The sequence below is a fragment of the Physeter macrocephalus genome, chromosome 16 (assembly GCF_002837175.3).
Source record: "Physeter macrocephalus isolate SW-GA chromosome 16, ASM283717v5, whole genome shotgun sequence".
NCBI classification, from domain to species: Eukaryota; Metazoa; Chordata; class Mammalia; order Artiodactyla; family Physeteridae; genus Physeter; species Physeter macrocephalus.
In genome coordinates, this window is record NC_041229.1 from 85,773,066 (window position 1) to 85,793,311 (window position 20,246).

Below are 20,246 nucleotides of genomic sequence, written 5' to 3' on the forward strand. Positions count from 1 at the left end.
AATTAATGTGGAGGCCTAGTTTCAAATGAGGCCAGAGTTCTCTGGAGGCTGGAAGACATCACCATTTCAGCGTTTCCTTCTCCAGCCTGAAACTGTTCTTTCCAGATGTTTATATTTTCAAAACCCTTTTCTCCTCGCTGCCTCCCTCCTCCAGCCATAGCAGGGTTTCTTGAGACACTGGTGATAGGGAGGTATGCGAAGGGTGATGTCTAAAATATACGTCATGGGTCCACTTAGCCACGGAAGCCTTCGCAGTCGGGATACAGCCTGCTGATTGCCCAGGTGATTGCAGAGTTGATGCAAGATGCCCTGTAAACATGGCCTGTCTTTTTCTGAAAGATGGTAAAGATGCAGCGGGTGCCAGGACCCAAGGACCCCGCGGAGCTGACTTACTACACCCTGTACAATGGGAAGCCTTTGCTGGGGACTGCAGCTGCCAAGATCCTGAGCACCATTGACTCCCAAAGGATGGCCTTGACCCTGCATCACGTTGTCCTTCTGCAAGCTGACCGTAAGGGGATAACCTTTCCATTCATTCATTTTTTAATTTTTAATACATTTATTTATTTATTTTTGGCCGTTGGGTCTTCGTTGCTGCATGCGGGCTTTCTCTAGTTGCAGTGAGCGGGGGCTACTCTTCGTTGCGGTGCGCGGGCTTCTCATGGTGGTGGCTTCTCTTGTTGTGGAGCATGGGCTGTAGGCGCGCGGGCTTCAGTGGTTGTGGCATGTGGGCTCAGTAGTTGTGGCTCGCGGGCTCTAGAGTGCAGGCTCTGTTGCGGCGCGTGGGCTTAGTTGCTCTGCGGCATGTAGGATCTTCCTGGACCAGGGCTTGAACCTGTGTCCCCTGCACTGGCAGGCAGATTCTTAACCACTGCGCCACCAGGGAAGTCCCATCATTTGTTATTTTTAATACCAGTAAATGTTTCCTGAATCACCTGGATGTTAATAGACCCAGAGCTAAACATACTTCTGTTCTAGAAGGTTCTCAAATCAACCAGTTGTTTCCTGTGTTGTTTGAAGCAATAGGTTTTGGGTAAGGGATATGTTTTGGCCACTAGGATGATGATAATACTGCTTTTCCCAAGGTCCTATCCTCTCTTCCTCCTCAGTATAATCTTGTGAACAGTTAGAAAAATCACCACAGCTGAGATGGTATTTGTCTGCTGGGGAATTAAAGGTAATTTCATTCAATAAGCTTTGTAGAGTCCTGAATGAACTGTGTTCAGTGCTGGAGGACATATAGAAGTGGGCAAGTCCCAATCACTGCCTTTAAGGAGCAGAGAAGGCGTTAATGCAGATATAAAGGCATAGAATGCAGGAATGCTTTGAGGAGACAATGTGATTGATACAGGGCTCAACCGAGGGACGGATTGCTCTGAAGGGGCATCCGGGAAAGATGAACAGAGCAGCAGGCAGCCTCTCCTCTGACAGCCCCTCTGTGTCCTGTGTCCACAGTGCTGCAGGGCGTGGACAGTTCCCTGGTGGGCCTGCACAACCAAAGCTTCGCCCGGGTCATGGAGCAGCGCCTGGCCCAGCTGTTCATGATGTCCCAGCAACAAGGCCGGCGGTTTAAACGGGCCACCACCCTGGGAAGCTACACCGTGCAGGTGGGTGTGCGCAAAGTCACGGGGGTCTTGTAAGAAGGGTGTGGAAATGTGCTTCCTGAGCCTAAGCAAACCATGCTGCGTGCCGAGGAGCGCTCACATTGCAAGCTGATGAGGCCGGTGAATCCACACTGCTCTTAGGTTTTGGGAGGGTGGGGTGACAGTCATAATCATCGAAATCATGAAGGAGGGTGAGAGCTGCTCTCCCGACTACTAGACTGTAGGGAAAGGAGGTCTCGGAAGACATGCTACCCACATGCACATATGTATTAAACAAAAGGCTATTAGTAAGCAAGCGCAACTCCTCTGCATCCTGTTCTGGAGGCTGGATGAAGTCCCAGCTTTCAGGCCTCTCAGCACCATGTCTGAGATCAGCAGAAACACCGATCAGCCTTACAGGTGTGGGATTCTGTTAGCCTTGTGGAATCCGGTTCAACAAATAGAACCCTCTACGTTTATAATGGACAGGTGACCACACTGGGATTCAGGGTAGGGAGCTGTAGCAGACACTACTGGTGCCCTGCCCAACCCCCCTTATAATTTCTATGATGAATGCTGATGAACTTCCAGCATCTCTTTATTGAAGGGCTGCTCTTGAGATGCCAGAGCGTACTTTGCCCAGCCACGGCTGGCCGGAAGTACCTGGGAATTCACCAGTGGTGGAGGTATAAATACCACAGCTCTCTTGCTTCTTGGCTGGGAGGATTCTGAGAGGTATGCTTTAGGATCATTGCCAGAGCTTTCCCACAGAGAATTAAGCTTTAGTTTCCCGCTGTGGTGACTGGCTTCATAATGCATCCCTTGTTAGCTCCCTTCCACCCCCTGTCAGTTCCCTGCATCTCTCCGATAAATTACAAGCATTCAACTCATCTCAGAGTCTGCTTCGGAGGGAACCCGACAGAGACAGTAGCCATCCTGAGGGTAGAGGCTCTAAACCTCTCTAGATTCTTTATCCAGTTCAAGCTAGAGTGGGAGTGTCTATAGCATATTCTGGCCAATCCGCATATCTTGAGTACCACTAATTTCACCAAAAGAGAACCCATTTCTAACATTTGTTATGCTAATTAACAAGCTCTCTTGAGCAAGGTATCAAATTACAGAAGTGCTTCTGGTAGTTGCCTCTAGGAAGTGGGCTTCTTATTTTCTGGGATCTAGTCGACTGCCCCTGGATTGGTAATTGACCACATCTAGTGTGTAACTTAACCCAAACACACACGCATGGTGTCTCACCGTCTAAGATGAAGCTTTAAAGGAAATTGCAGACATTACCACAGTGTCTGCAGATCATGTCCCCAGGCAATCTTGGAAGTACAAACAACCCATCTTCTGGAACTCACTTCCCTATGTCAGTCAACATGATGCCTCTGAGGGAGACTCCAGGTCCCCCGTTCGCAGTTGGTGCATTTGGCCTTTTGTCCTATTGGATGTTGCTTTGGTTCTAAAAATCTTTGTGGTCTGAGACAGCCTTGTCATGAGGTAAAGCGATAGTTAATTTCATGTGCCAGGTTTGTGATTTCCCTTCTGTGGGTCCACGTGAGCCCTATAATTCACACTTTTCCAAATGACAGAAAGGAAGTTGCTGGGATTCAGACAGTTGAAATGGGATTTGCCTCAGCTGAAGGGGAGGAAAGAATCACCCTATACTCCTGGTGTTATTTGTAAACCTAAGAAACCCAGCACATTCTAAGTGTCTAAAAGAGCCCAGTGAGATGCTGTTTCCTCTTTTTTTCTGAGTACTCAGTGTGCTTGGTCCCTTTCGTTGCCTGGAAAGCCCGAGTGAAGTAAGTAGGGGTTTATTTCTGCAAATCCCCAATTTACTGAGGCTGTAGGCCACCTTCCAACATCATCCTTGGAGAAATTTGGTAAGAAGAATTTGCTATTAAATTGAAATTGAGCGAAGTTATTAGATACCTGAATGTTCATTCACCTTGTACCTGGTTATACTAACGCTCTCCCTACCTCCTCTCCAACTGGGGACAGAAATAACACCCCCAAGTTTCCCAAATAAAATTCACTCTACATAGCTTATATCATCCTTCACCCAGAGAAGTCTTTCGTCTTGGCTCAGATCATTTTTAAAGATGAGCCACCTTCATGAATATGGAGATTTTAATGTCTAGAATCTAAAGATATTTCTCTAGTGGATGTATTTGAAAAACTGAGTCCAAAGAAGATATACATATGACCAGTAAGCATTTTTAAACATTTAACTCTTGTCATCAAAGTAATGCAAGTTTTAACTACCACAAGATGCCATTTTCAAGATGAGTAAAATGGTACTATCCCATGTTGAGGATGCAGTGAAGTGGGCACCCTCAAACACAGTAAATGGATATGACCTTGCTGGAGGGCAGGTGAGCAATTTAGACAAGAATCTTTTAGATGGTCACAACATTACTCCTAGAAATTCATTTCGAGGAGATAGAGGTGAACACAAAGATGAAAGGGTAAGAGCAGTGTTTCTCAGAGAGTGTCCAGAAAATGACTCTATAAGGTGCCCAGAGACAAAGGGGCTTTCTGGCCAGGTCAGTTTGGGCAAGGCTGCATCCTGTAGAATGTACTTGAAGATTGCAAAGGCATATTGGCATACCAAAGACTCTAAAAAAACCTGCAAGTAAAGAAATCTCCTTGACTTTCTTCAATATACTGGTTTCTACATTTAAATGCCAATAAGACCCTTGTTTATAATAATATCTACATTTCCCCAACATTTTATTATAAGCATTTTCAAACTCACAGAAAAGTTGAAACAATTATGACATAAGCACCCATTTACTCACCGTCTAGGTTCTACAATTAACAGTGTATTATGTTACTGTTTTAGATTTGATAACATATCATTTCCATACCATAGATCAGTTTGGACTGTTCTAGAACCTCATATAAGTGGAATCCTACAGTATATTCTCTCTTGTATAAGGCTTTTTTGACTCTGTAGTGTTTTTGAGATTCATCCATGTTGTACTTTTATTCAGTAGTTTATTCCTTTTTATTGCTGAATAATATTCCCTTGTATGAAATATACTACCGTTTGTTTATCCATGCTTCTGTTGATGGACACCTGGGCTTTTCCCAATTTTTAGCTATTATAAACAAAGCTTCTATGAACCTTCTTCTGCAGGTCTTTCCATGGCCATGTGCTTTCATTTCTCTTGGGTATGTAGGAGTGGAATTCCTGGGTCATAGAGTTGTTGTATGTGAGTTCTACGAGAGACTGCCAGACCTTTTTCCAAAGTGTACAGTTTGACGCTCCCACTCCCACCAACCAGATGTGGAGTTACCCCCACTCCTCATCAACACGGTGTTGTCAGCCCTTCTTATTTTAGCCATTCTGGTGGTTGATGGTGATGACTTGTGGTTTTAAATTGAATCTCCTCCTTGAGCATTTAAAAAATATGCTTATTGGCCATTCAGATATCTTCCTTTGTGAAGTGTCTGGTCAGACTTTTTTAAAACCCATTTTTTATTGGGTTGTAGTAATATTTATTTTAATGGTTATTTATAGCATACATACATACATAGGAGCATAAAAATATGTAGAGCGTAAAGAACACTAGTAAAAAAGAACCCACAACCCAAAGAGTAAGAACATTACTGTTACCTTATCCCGGAAGCCTTTTCTGTGTCTTTTCTGATTATACATACTCACTTCCTTCCCATCAGAGTTGACTGTGCTTCTGAATTTTGTATTAAATCACACCTGTGTTTTCTGTATAGATTTTACCATCCTCATGTGTATTCTTAAGTAGTACATCATTCGGTTTTGCATTTTATATTCTGTAGTTTGTTTCTTTTGCTCCATATCAGGCTTTTATATTCACCCATATTGATACAAAGAGCCATAGTTCATTTACATGACTCTATAATATTGCGTTGTGTGACTGTACCATAACTCATGTATCCATCCTACGGTTAGTGAATTCTGAATTTTCAGATTTTTTTGCTATGATATGAACAATGCTGCTATAAACATTTTTGTAACATCTTTTAATATCCTGTGAAACTCGTAATCTGTAATGTACACTTTGGAAAATACTATATTATGCCATAATGTTTATCGATGGTTAATTACACTAGTAAAAAGTTGAAAACAACCTAAATGTTTAAAAATGAAGGGTTAGTTAGGTTTATGAGACATACATACAGCTGAACAGTATGTAGGTTTTAAATTTATGTTTTCTGTATTTATAATGATTATCAGTTGTTAGTTACAATGCTGAAAAATGAGTAACAATTTAAGTGTTTAACAACAAAGGATTGGCTAAGTTTATGAGGCATGCCTTGGAATGCTGTGTAGAAATTAACATTTATGCTTTTGTTATATTTAAGCCCATTATGGATGCAAGTAAAAATGGCAATATATAATGCTATATAGAGAGTATGATAAATAATTTTGTAAAATGATAAATAAAGGCCTGTGTGGGAAAAACAAATAATAGAAGCAAATACTCCAAAATGGTAATAGTAATTAGCTTGTGGTGGAAGGATTCCTGATTGTTTTTATTTTATTTCATTTCTCGATGCTTTTTTGTATTTTCAGATTTTCTGTAGTGACTATGTATAACTTGTACAGTGAGGAAAAAGCAACAAAGGTTATTTTAGAAAAAGATCTTTGAGTCTCCAAGTACTGCTTTTATCAGAGTTCTTTTGAATTGCAGACATATAAGTTCATTTTTTTTTTCCTCTCTGGCAATTGCAGGAATTTGAAATTAGAAATCTTGTTTGAGAATAACCTAACATGCCCTGAATTAATGTGGAGGCCTAGTTTCAAATGAGGCCAGAGTTCTCTGGAGGCTGGAAGACATCACCATTTCAGCGTTTCCTTCTCCAGCCTGAAACTGTTCTTTCCAGATGTTTATATTTTCAAAACCCTTTTCTCCTCGCTGCCTCCCTCCTCCAGCCATAGCAGGGTTTCTTGAGACACTGGTGATAGGGAGGTATGCGAAGGGTGATGTCTAAAATATACGTCATGGGTCCACTTAGCCACGGAAGCCTTCGCAGTCGGGATACAGCCTGCTGATTGCCCAGGTGATTGCAGAGTTGATGCAAGATGCCCTGTAAACATGGCCTGTCTTTTTCTGAAAGATGGTAAAGATGCAGCGGGTGCCAGGACCCAAGGACCCCGCGGAGCTGACTTACTACACCCTGTACAATGGGAAGCCTTTGCTGGGGACTGCAGCTGCCAAGATCCTGAGCACCATTGACTCCCAAAGGATGGCCTTGACCCTGCATCACGTTGTCCTTCTGCAAGCTGACCGTAAGGGGATAACCTTTCCATTCATTCATTTTTTAATTTTTAATACATTTATTTATTTATTTTTGGCCGTTGGGTCTTTGTTGCTGCATGCGGGCTTTCTCTAGTTGCAGTGAGCGGGGGCTACTCTTCGTTGCGGTGCGCGGGCTTCTCATGGTGGTGGCTTCTCTTGTTGTGGAGCATGGGCTGTAGGCGCGCGGGCTTCAGTGGTTGTGGCATGTGGGCTCAGTAGTTGTGGCTCGCGGGCTCTAGAGTGCAGGCTCTGTTGCGGCGCGTGGGCTTAGTTGCTCTGCGGCATGTAGGATCTTCCTGGACCAGGGCTTGAACCTGTGTCCCCTGCACTGGCAGGCAGATTCTTAACCACTGCGCCACCAGGGAAGTCCCATCATTTGTTATTTTTAATACCAGTAAATGTTTCCTGAATCACCTGGATGTTAATAGACCCAGAGCTAAACATACTTCTGTTCTAGAAGGTTCTCAAATCAACCAGTTGTTTCCTGTGTTGTTTGAAGCAATAGGTTTTGGGTAAGGGATATGTTTTGGCCACTAGGATGATGATAATACTGCTTTTCCCAAGGTCCTATCCTCTCTTCCTCCTCAGTATAATCTTGTGAACAGTTAGAAAAATCACCACAGCTGAGATGGTATTTGTCTGCTGGGGAATTAAAGGTAATTTCATTCAATAAGCTTTGTAGAGTCCTGAATGAACTGTGTTCAGTGCTGGAGGACATATAGAAGTGGGCAAGTCCCAATCACTGCCTTTAAGGAGCAGAGAAGGCGTTAATGCAGATACAAAGGCATAGAATGCAGATGATGATAATACTGCTTTTCCCAAGGTCCTATCCTCTCTTCCTCCTCAGTATAATCTTGTGAACAGTTAGAAAAATCACCACAGCTGAGATGGTATTTGTCTGCTGGGGAATTAAAGGTAATTTCATTCAATAAGCTTTGTAGAGTCCTGAATGAACTGTGTTCAGTGCTGGAGGACATATAGAAGTGGGCAAGTCCCAATCACTGCCTTTAAGGAGCAGAGAAGGCGTTAATGCAGATATAAAGGCATAGAATGCAGGAATGCTTTGAGGAGACAATGTGATTGATACAGGGCTCAACCGAGGGACAGATTGCTCTGAAGGGGCATCCGGGAAAGATGAACAGAGAAAGGATATGAAACATAACAGCTGCCTCTTTGAGGACCCTCCCCTGGCAGCTCCTATGCTTGTTGCTTTACATAGATTTTCTCAGTTTCTCTGGGGCAACTTTATTCAGCTCCAAATTACAGATGAGGGAACCTAGGCTCAGAAAAGTTAACTAACTTGCACAACATCACAGAACTAGTACTTGAGTTGCCAAGATATGAATCTGGATCTGTTTGACTTCAAAAGTGTGTTCTTAACTGTATCGCATGCTACAGTTTCAGCAGAGGGAGAGGAGGATGTACTGTCCAGAAAGAGGGAGCAGCAGAAATAGAAGGGAGGTGAAAAGTACCAGGAGTTCTTGAAAACAAGGAGTTCAAGCTGCCTGGGGTACAGAAGCATGAGGAGGAGATGATGGGATTCGAAACGAGCATTGCTTAGGCGACTCAGGCCTTGGATGGCAGGGGAAGGAGATTGTACGTGATGTGATTGGCTGTGGGGGGCTATTGGGCATTTCTGAGCAGGGGAGTAGTATCCCTGGAAGTACCCCTTATCCAGGGAGGTTAATCTGTCGGAAGTGTCCAGGATGAGAAGGGGCAGCACTAACGAGGCTCTCTGGTGGCCCAGGCATTGGGGCCCCAAAAAAGGGCTGTGAAGGAAGCAAGGGGACAGGGGGTGGATGAAGATGAGAGATTGTGTGGTAGAAATATTAGATTTGACAGCACACCGAGCATACAGGACCTGGAAGGTCATCTCCCATTGATCTCCTAGTTGGTGTCCACGTTCCTTAGGAACCTGACCCCTGGCTCATGGTTTTCCTCTCCTCCTCGTCTCCTGCCTTCGTCCGGGGTAGGTGTGGCTTCCACAGGGATGGTCCAGCCCACATGTTGTTAGGGCCCTCACTTCTGCTCGGCCAGCACATCCTCACAGACACACCTTTGCCTGGAAATGGTCACCCTCTACAACCTTGTCTTTGAAATGACTTTTTAACCAAGATTCTCTTCCTTTGCACCTCTCTCCTTCCCTCCCTGCGGGCTCTGTCCCATCTCTGGTCAGGTCAACTCGTAGCTTCATCAGTTTTACGGCATCTTCTTTATGTGGGTTCCCCAGGGCTCCATTCTCAGCTCTTTCTCCGACTCTCCAGGTAGAGAGTGAATGGTAGAGGGCTGGAGTGAAAACCATTGTTAGGTGCCCAGGTGAGAGGGGAAGGTGTCAGAGGTGGAGACTCAGGGAAGTGGTTGGATTCGGGATATTTTTGGAGACAGAGCCGATGGGGCAAGGTAATGGATTGTGTGCGTGGCAGGAGGAGGTGAGGGCTGGAGGACTCAAGGGTGACTCCCAGGTGTTCGCTTGAGCACTGGCTGTGGTGTCATTTGTTGAGATGCAGAAGGTGCAGGAGAGGAGGAGGTTTAGTGGGGCTGCAGTGGCAGTGGGGGAGATGGAGTTGAGAGTTTGCTTTTGGGCTTGTGAGCTTACACATTCAGGGAGAGCTCAGGAGATAGCAACTCGGCAGCCATCAGCACAGGTGACATTTAGAGCTAAGGCAGTAGGTAAGATTAACCAGGTTTGCCTTGATTTAGAACTAAAGAGAAGAGGGTAAAAATTCAAGCCCAGGGCATCCACATGAGGGAAGAACTGGAGCCAGCAAAGGCCCCTGAGAAGGAACATCTGGGGAAATGGAGGAGGTGGGGTCTAGAAATAAGTGAAGAAAGTGAATGTCCTGGGAGGGAGGGAGCTGCTGTGTCATCTTCTGTTCTGGAAGGATGGAGATGAAGTGAACTTGGTAAACTGGAGTTCGGTGGTGACCTTGGCAGGAGGGGTTTCCAGGAGGAGGTGGTGGAGACAGCTTGGCTGGAGTGGACCCAGGAGAGCGTGGAGGTGGGGAAGCAGTGACAGCAAAGGGAGAAGATTAATGGGACAGTTGCTGGAGGGGCATATGGGAGATGCTGGGGTACGTTTGAATGTTATGGGTGACTAACTGCAAGGGAGAAAGTGACGATGCAGAAGAGAGGCGAACACTGCAGGGGTGAAGTCCATACGTGCTCGAGGGGGTGGTACAGGTGGAGGGTTCAGACTCAGCGAGGAGCAGGGATGGCTCAATCTTTTGCACCATGGGAGCAGTGGGAGGTCTGAGAGCACGGGCAGGAGAGAGCAGTCACATCAAATTCGAAGGTGCACGGAGCCTTGTGGAAATGAGAGTCAAGGGGTCATCTAGGGGTGACCTTAGAGGTTTGACTCTGGCTCGGAGAGCCAGGATTCAGACTCTGTTGTGCCTGGCTCCAGAGCTGCTAGCCCTCAACCTTACTTCTTTGTTTCCTTCAAATCCACCTGGTTCTCTCGGTTCCCTTCTGGAGTAACTCACAAACTGTATCCTCTTCTCCATTTCATCATTATCTCCTCTTGGACTTTGCAGGTGCTTCCCAAAAGACTCAGCCTCAGCCTCTTTGCCACCAATGTACTGTCCACACTGTAATTGGAGTCACTATAATGAACACAGGTTCTGGTCTTACATCTACTCCATTTAAAAAATATTTGGTGGCTCTCTGCTGTTCACAGAATAACATCCAATCTTCTTAAAGTGGGTCTTTGAAGCCTTTCACAACAGGTGCTCAGCAAATGTTCAGGGCCCTTGACAACCTGGTCTCCAGGCTTCTTTCCCAGCCGTACGGCTACTCTTCTCTCCTTCAGACCTAATGCTTCAGCCACACGGGAGGATTCATTCTTCACATTCCCTATGCCTCTGAAGCCTTCCCTGACCCATGAAGCATGACCCCTCCCCGAAGTTTCCCTACTTCCAGGGGCCTCCATTGCCCTTATCACACTGGGCAAACGAGTTGTTTTCTTGCTTATCTCCCTCATGAGCTCTTTAAAAGCAGGTACCACATCTCATTCCTTTTTGAATATCCAGCTCCAGCTACTGCCTGGCTCTATCCTTGTGAAGGCAAAGGACCCACTTTTGCTAAATGCCTCTGCCAGGCCCTGAGTGAGGCACGTGGTTGGAAGACACCATAGCAGAGCAGTTGAGAGCAGAGACTTTGTAATGAGACCGAAGACAAATGAATGACCCTCTGACCTACATTTTCCTCGTACGTAAAATGGTGATATCAAAAACACTGACCTGGTAGAGCTACTGGGGGGATTAAATAAGATAATTATTGCATGTAGAGGGTTTAGTACCATTTACTACGTGTCTATTAGGCACGTAGTAAATGGTAGCTGAGTGTCTCATTTATCCATAAGGTAGAAGGACTCGAGGAGAGGCAATGAAGAGGGAAGGGAGATTTGAAGGTTAAGAGCCTATATAATTCAGAGAATAGGGTGCTTTTAATGAAATTAGAGAGGGGGTTAGAGAGGAGAAGCACTTTTAGGAGGGAGAAGGTGAGTTATTCAGTTTGGACCATGTGGAGTTTAAGTGATTAGCTACTAAGGGGTGCCATGGGGGTATTGAGGGCTGAGGTGAGGAAAGTTGTTGGAAATCCAAGCCTGGATCCCAGGAGAGAGGCCAAAGTTAACACTATAGATTTTGAGAATGTTGTAGATACAGGATAGAATCTAAATCCTGGAGAAAATTCGAGTCCTGGAGGGAATATGGCTAGATGACAGACCCTGGGAAATGCCTCCATCCCAGGATCAGATGAGGAGGACACTAAGGCCAGTGAAGAAGAGGAGAAACAGAGATGTTTTAAATCCCACTTTCTCCTAATAGCTTTGAAATCAGCCTGAGATGTGAATCTGAGGTCAGCACTTTGAATAGAGAGTCATGGTATTGAACAGACACCTTGTCCCTCTGAAGGTAGGATGTAGCGTTCTGTGTGTTCCAGTGTCTTCTAAATCGCTAGGTCTAGGGCCGATGTGCAGTGCCCTACAGTGGACTATGTGATGCCCACTCTACCCATGTCATCTCTGGGTAATGGGGCAGCAATGACTTCTAAAGAAGCAACTGCATTCCCGATGGAGGTTTTCATCCACTCCCTTTGCAGGATCTGGAGTGAGAGGCCCCTGAGAGAGGTTATCCAGCTGATGGAGTAGGGAAAATTCTCCCCATGCAGAAGCAGCCCAGGGTGGGAATTGGTTTACCTTACATGGCCATCAGAAATTTATCTCAAAAAAAATATCACTTAAAGAAAGCCATAGACTGACCCTTTGGTGAAGGGAACTCTCATTCATTCCTTCAACAAATATTTTTTGAGCACCTGTTATGTGTCTGGCACTGTTCTAGGCACTGGAGATGCAGCCGTGAGTAAAGCAGGCAAAACCTCTGCCCTCATGGACCTTACATTCCTGAGCGGGCAGGTCAAACAGACAAAATAACTGAATAATATGTTAGATGCTAATAAGTGCCATGGAGAAAAATTAAGCACAGAAGGGGCTAGGGGATGCCGAGGAGATAATGGCTGTGATTTTAAATTGCTGGGGGGTCGAGAAGAGGATATTGAGGAAGTAACCTTTGAGTGACCACCTGAGGATACCTGGGACAAGATTCCAGGCAGAGGGGGGAGGGTTTGAGAGCCAGCGAGGAGGTCCCAATGGAGGAGAGCAGCAGCGATGAGGTCAGAGGTGCAGAATAGGGGCCACGATCAGTGGAGCCCCATGGGCTGCACCCAAGTGGGGTGAGAGCCACGGGAGTGTGTGGGCAGGGGCAGGATGGGCCTGAGCTCTCACCAGCTGCTGGGCCCTGGGCTAGACCCTCCCGTGCGTCCACTCACAGGCGTCATGAGCTCTGATGTTTTGACAACCACAGAAACGAGCTGGGAGCTTTTTCGAATGGATTCCTTCTCCTTTCAACATTTGCTCCACATGAGAATAATTCATTCTGAGTTTAGATTATGTGGACCCTTTGACTTCATTCCCTCCGACAAATAGTTTGTGTGTGTGTGTGTGTGTGTGTGCGTGCACACACACACACGCACACACTTCCATTCATGTGTGTTAACTCAGAACTGACTTAAATTGTATATTTCAGAGAAATGAATTTTTTTTGTAAAAAAAAATCTAACCTCCCCGGGGCTCAGTTTCTTCATCTGAAAAATGGGTATGAGAATCTTGACAAAGAGTGTATCCCAATGCCTGACACACGGTAGAAGCTCAAGAACGTGTTGTCTCATTTTCCTATCCTTCCTCTGACATTCTTGTAAGTTAAATAACCATTTGTTCCTTTTCACCTCTGTACATGACTTTGTAGTTTTAGATCATTATGCCAATGAATATACTGGGTTTGGATGACTTCAGCTGACCTAACTTTACTATCGCTTTGACTGTTAAATGAATTTATTAATGTACATAGCATAAATTTGTTCTCTCCCCATTTAAATAGAGGTGAAAGGATTTTCCATACTGCATCAAGAAGGCACACTTCCATCAAAACAATAAAGCTGAGTAAAAGCAGAACACATGTAAATATTTCATTCTTGCTAATGAAAAAAATTATATACATATATAAATATATTTAGGGTGTCATGTTCTGATACACTATACATTTTTCTCCATCAGGATAGAACAACATCGCCGAAAAGAGGCACATTGATATTTTTCACAGAAGCACTGAGCTTTAAAAAATGTTAATGCCCTAAAACTCACTTATAAATACTGAATTACTGAAAGCAGCAGCAATTACATGTTTAATGTCAACAGGAGCACATTATCTAATGAGCTGTTTTCAGAAGTTAATAATGTGATTAATCACTGATTGACAAAAACTGTGGAAAAGAAGTTCTTTTGTCCTAATAGCACTCCCAAGCCAATTGCTGCCTGAGGAGATGTAGATCTTGGCTAATGAGGTGCCAGTTGAAGTCAGGGGGTGGTCGAAGTCAGAGAAAGACCAGCTGGCTCCTCAGGCAGGCCCTCACCATGTGGCACTTACTGGTGGGGTCTTTGTATTCCAGAGTCCAGTCCTCAGCTTTGTGGGTCTAGTAGCCCCCAGAATTAAGCAGGATCAGGAGGACCAGCTTATGCTAACCAGATTTATAAGAGATTGATATATAAACCAGATTGAAAGTATTTAGTTTAAAATATGGATTAGAGCTACCAAGGAGAGGGGATTTCTTTAACTGGCTGTTACTCTATCCTTTGTGGAAATCTGTATCGGGAGCCAAATTGCGACAGGAATAATAGTAGTTCAGTTACACATTCATTCAACTTTTAATTGAGCACCTACTGTGTGCAAGGCACTGTTCTAGGCCCTGGGGAATGCAGCAAACAAGGGACAAAAAACCTCCTTGCTCTCTTAGGGTGTACATTCTAATGGAGAGGCAGGGGGTGACAGATGGTGAGCAAATACATATGTATCATGGCAGATGGTGATACTTACTTTAGAGCCTCACCACTCCAAGTGTGGCCTGGGGGCCTGCTGCATGGGTACCCCCGGGGAGCTTATTAGGCATGTTACCGAGTCCAAGCTTGTACTGCTCACCACATGACAGGCCGATAAATCAAGAGACGAGTTGTTGGGGCCAGGAATAGTGACTTTATTTGGAAAGCCAGTAGACTGAGAAGATGGTGGACTTGTGTCCCAAAGAACGTATTACAGGGAGACCCATCCCAACCCACAGAATCAGAATCCACATTTGAGCAAGATCCCCAGGTGATGGGCATGCACATTAAAGTTTGAGAAGCACTGATTTAGAGAAAAATTAAGTAGGAAGAGGGGGATGGAGAGTGCTAAGGGCAGGGATTGTTATTGATATTTCATAGAGAGTACAGGGAAGGCCTCACAGATATGGTGACACTTGTTCAGAGCCCTGAAGGAGGGAGGGAGGGAGCCATGTGGATATCTAGGTGAAGAGCATTCTGCGTAGAAGAATAAGCTGGTGCAAAGGCCCTGAGGCAGGAGCATGTCCTGCATGTTTGAGGAACAGTAGGAGGGAGGTAGGCTGGAGCAGAGTGTGTTGAAGGAAGAGTTGTAAGGGCAGAGAAGTAACTAGATGGTTGGTCAGGCAGATCACTTAAGGTCTTATAGAAATTATAAGGACCCTGGCTCTTACTCTTAGTGGGGTTGGAGCCTCTGGAGGGTTTGAGCAGAAGAATGTTGTGATCTGAATTTTTAAAGGATCACTCCAGCTTCTGTCTTGCAAATAGACTACAGGGGACAAGGGAGGAGCCCATTGCTGTAATTCAGGTGAGAGATGTTGGTAGCTTGGACTATAGCAATAGAAAGAAGTGATATGTTTTGAAGATGGAGATGACAGGGTTTGTTGCTCAATAGGATATTGGGTGAGAGTAAAAGAGACAGGTCAACATTGATGGCAAAGTTATTGGTCTGAGCAACTCGAAGGAAGGAGTTGCCATTTGTTGGAGTGGAAAATTTCACAAGAAGAACAGGTTTGGTTGTGGGGTGGGGGGATTGAGCGTTGGACTCTGGATATATTAGAGACATTTCTTAAGTATCCAACTGGAGATTTGAGTTGATGGTTGGATACAGGAATCTGGAGTTCAGAGCAGTGGTCCTGGTTAGAGATATAAATGAGTGTCAACAGCACAGATGGTTTTTAAGCCTTGAGTCCATGAGATCATCTAGGGAGTGGGAGAGAAGAGAGCTTGCGTGGTATTAACAGTATCACCAAGCTCAAACAGCCAGCTGCAGCCATCTTGCCCACCAGATAGACCTGCCATCCGGCCAGGTTACCCATGTCTGCCGGTCGGGGTACCCTCCCCTGGCGTGGATAAATCTTTGGTTCTCTTTTTCTAGATTTTCTGCAGACCCCACTCCCTTCCAATAACTCTTTATTCCTATAAACAATTATTTTGGTTACTGTTTTCTTTGCTCCAGTCCTTTTGATTGGACTGAGGTGTTTCCAAAGCTTCCCCACCTGGGATCATGGGGGGAGGACTCATTCATCTCACATCAAAGGCTTTTTCTTTTTCTTACATTTTCCTAACCCAGCTTACTAAAAAGTTGAAAGAATTGCACAGTGAACACCCATATTGCTACCACCTCGATTCCACAATTAGCGTTTTACTATATTTTAATAATCACATCTCTGTTCATCTATTTTTCCATTCATCTGTTAATCCATCATATTTTTTTGATGTACTTCAAAGTAAGTTGCAAACATCAGTAGACTTCAACCCAAAACACTTCAGTATGCATATCATTGCCTAGAGTTCAATATTCGTTTGTGATGTTTTAGATAAAATTAACATACAGTGAAATGAACAGCTCTTAACTATACCATTTGATGTTTTGACAAGTGTATACACCTGTGTGGCCCTAACCCCTATCATGATGTAGATCATGACCATCAACCTTTTGCCCTTTGCAAGTTAATTAATGCCAGCCCCACCCTCCTTGAGGCACCTACTGTTCTAATAACACGTTCTTCCTACTGACAGTCACTTTCATTACTCTATTTCACTCTGGCTCTGAGAATAGCTGGATCGTTTTGATTAGACAAGGCATTTCCATGCCTCCCCAGCCAGCCTTCGGGGGGAGCGGGGAAGATCCGTCCACTCAGGTATGTTTTATTCGTTGCTCACTCAGCGGGTGACTTAACTACAATATTTAGAGTTATCTCTCCGTGGCCTTTGCTGCCTGACTGCCCCACTGTACTAATCCTCAGATTGCTTCTCTCATCTCTTTTGACTCAGGGACATTACCAGTGGGGAAACTTGATACCAATCCATCTTCCTTTTCCTCCTCTTAATCAGAGTGAAGGCTCGCATTTCTTGAGCACCTACTAGGGGCCACACCAAAGCACCACATGTACCTTGCCTCTCTGATGCCTTGCAACGTGATAGCCCCATTTTACAGATGAGGACACTGAGGCTCAGAGACTTTGAGTAGCTTGCCAAGGCAAGAGCCTTTCTGAGCCCAAACCCTCTCAACCATCTCAGACCTGGGACTGGAGGGCATTTATCTCCTGGTTGATTTCCCCTTCCCGGAGCTCCTTGTCATGTGCTTCCCCCACTCTTCCCTGCAGCCGTGGTGAAGAACCCGCCCAACAACCTGTGGATCATCGCCGCGGTGCTGGCGCCCATTGCCGTGGTCACGGTCATCATTATCATCATCACTGCCGTGCTCTGCCGGAAGAACAAGAACGACTTCAAGCCAGACACCATGATGAACCTGCCACAGAGAGCAAAGGTACGAGGCGGAAGCTGTGAGGAGAGGGGCAGGAGCCCTGGCCCCTTGGGGCTCCACCTGCCTTTTCTCTCTTGGCTCTTGAGGTCTTTGCAAGTACCTTCAGAAGCATCCTCATGAGTCCTCATGTTGAAGGAGACCCTTTATTTACTTATTTGAATGTTTTAAAAATTGTGGTAAAATATACATAACATAAAATTTACCATCTTAGTCACTTATAAGTGTACAGTTCAGTATTCTTTAGAATATTTGCATTCTTGTGCCACCTTTATTTTTATAATGAGGACACGATAGCTAATGCTCATCTAATGCTCACTCTTTGCCTTAAATGCTTCTCGGGGCTTTGCATATACCAGCAACCCCTAATCTTCCCAGCAGCCCTTTGAGGAAGAACATTCTTTTACAGATGAGGAAACAGAGGCACAGAAAACGAGTTGCTAGCTAGACCTGAAAGGGCCCTCAGAGGTCATCTGATCTGACACCTTCCCTTTTACAGAGAAGTGACTTCTTCACAATGGCACAGTTAGTAAGTAGCAGAACTGATAGTAGAACCAGGTCTCTTGGCTCCTAACTCAGGGCCCTTTGGGGTACATCAGACCCTCAAAACTTTCCTTCTTCCGCTGGCCGGAGTGGCTGATCTTCAAAGGCTGCATGACGGGCGAGCTACAGAAACTTGGCCGGGCAGCCATCAACCCCCAGTTCAGTGGCTCCCCCGAGGGCCGGCCGGGAGCCCTGTCCACTTTCCACAGCCTCCATAGGGCCGTACCACCCATCTCCAGTGACTGGAAGGAGAATGAACTGAGGAAATTCCAAAGGCTAATCCTCCAGTCACGTAGCTCCCTTCACAACAGTCCCCGAAGGGACTATAATAACCTGTAATACCCAGTGTTTAAATAATGCCTTACAATATCCTGGGCTCTCCTAGGTCTGTCACCTTGTTTGCTCATCACAGTAGCCCTGTGGGGTAGTTTGTAGTCAGGGCAGCATTTATTATTTTCATTTTACTGCAGAGAAACCCAAAGGAAAGGGAGACTGTGGGACTTACTCCACAGCAGTGGGGGAGGTACTCAGGCCCATATCTGAGTCTCTGGGCTCTGTCTACTTTATACCCCTTCCTGAACTCTGAGATTTGGTGGGTAGAATCGTCTTCCAGCCCTGAACATCTGAGCTTTGTCTACCTGTGCAGGAATGAAACAGCAAATGGAATTTCACATCCACTGGAATGCATGACGTGGTGATTGTCCTTGCTGGGAGTCAGGCATGTCTAGTTCTTCCTGGATGATCATACCTTGCTTCAGCAAAAGAAATCAAATGAATTTGATTGTTTATTAAACCGAGTCACCTGTTGAGAAGCTGCGGCTTGCTGAGACACTGTCTAGTGAAGAGCCCAACCCCAAAGAATGTCGTTCTGTGTCTGTTGACATAAAGCCACCCGCTGCCCGGACGCGGCATGATGTTGGTAATTACCCAAGCAGTGAAAAATGAAACTATTCCAAGAAGGGATATTTCATTTCCATCTTAGCTTGGTTACAATCTGAGCCTTGCAGACATAACAGTAATTACCAGAATCTAATTGCAGCTGAGTCCAGGAATGCAAAACGTGCCATACTGAGGTTGTAAATGCCATCTTTGTGTGCTAGATGAAGCCAAAATTTTACTAATTTGCCGAGATGAGTTGGGCACCACATGATTTCAGCATATCTTCTGGCTGGAAAGCTGTCTGAGGCTGGAACAGATTCATGTTTGTGGGTTTTCATAGCCCCTTTTATGTCCCTTCCCGGTGCACTGTGCTTCTACAGATACCCGGCTGCTGTGGAAATCAAGCAAATTTATGTTCCATGAGATGATTGAGTTCACTTGTGTGGGGTGATGGTGGTTGTTTTCTCCCTCAATGAGACTGGGCTACGCACTTGATTTCCAAAGCCCTTTTATCACGGGAAACCAGCGAGGTGGAACTGCCTCTTTCTTAGCGCAGTCCTGCCCGTTGCAACCCGGGGACACTGCAGTGTTTGCAAGAGGAGAGAGCCGCCTGCATCACTTCTCACAACCTTTGTGTGTGAGCAGAATTCATTTAACGCCAAGGGACCAGGCGGGATGAAAAAGTTACCTTTCGCCACCAATCCAGAGACCGGGAGGGTGGTCTCCTAGTCTCCAGGGACACCACTGTGTCCGTAAGGATGCGGGCTGCAGTGCCAGAGGACATGGCTGGGGATCCTTGCTGAGCCTCACTAATAGACTTAACGTCCTAAGAGGAGGTGAGTGTGGCTGTCCCGGGACCCAAGGCCCAGCTGGGCACGCCCACACCCTTCTGCAGAGACAAGGTACCACAGATGTAGCCCTATTACCATTGCTGTCATCCGGGCTTCGGCAGGTAGAAGGTTGAGAAAAAGATCAGCGCAGGAGGAGGGCCAGGCGTCATGCCTTTGTCACCTCCTTTCTTCCTAGTTCACTGTTCCCTCTTCTTTGTCATTGGAGTCATAGCCTTTTCCCAGGTTTTCCCTTCAGCTGAAGAGAACATGATCCTCTGGAACAGGCCACCTTAAGAGAAAGTTGTTAGGGCCATATCCAGGTGCAGAGCGAGCTTGGAGGGCCTGCACTGGTTGGCATGACCTTCTGCTTGGGATGGGTCTGCTTTAGTCACCCCCTAAAGATGCCCAGCTGTCTCCTGTTTCTCACATATTATCTATATGACCATACTTAACCTCTTTGTGCCTCAATTTTCCCATCTGTGAAATGGGGATGATAACAGTATTCACTTACAGGTTGTTGTGAGGATTAAGTGAGTTTTGTGAACTACTTTGAGTGTACCTGGTACAGAATAAATATTATATATAAGTTGATGTTTATTATTACACGTACTTTCTTCTTAAAAGATCTGGGTAACATGTTTACCTTTGAAATTGTTGGAGATTATTTTGATTTGATAATTTTACAAAACTCATTAAAGCAACTATAAATGTTTCATGATGTTGTATTAACGGTGTTAGGGGTCACTAGTGTGTGTCCCTTGGGCAGTTAGTTAATCTCAGGTGATTTTCAAGTTGGAGGTTGAAAGACCACTATCCTGTCAGAAGAGTAAGGTACTAGTCTTGAGTCTTTCACCGCTTAGCTGTGTGATCTTGGCCAAGTCACCGAACCTCTCTGAGCTTTTGTTTTCTTACCTATAAAGTGAAGACTGT

General features: G+C 45.3%; 1 protein-coding gene across 1 annotated transcript in view; it reads left to right on the plus strand.

Moving 5' to 3' along the window:
- KIAA1549L (KIAA1549 like) overlaps positions 1-20,246 on the plus strand; it is a 300,435-nt gene that overhangs the window by 190,707 nt on the left and 89,482 nt on the right. The window contains exons 11-12 of the mRNA XM_055078652.1: positions 340-511; positions 16,907-17,070. Coding sequence (XP_054934627.1) covers positions 340-511; positions 16,907-17,070 — 336 coding nt within the window. The remainder of the gene's footprint in view (positions 1-339; positions 512-16,906; positions 17,071-20,246) is intronic.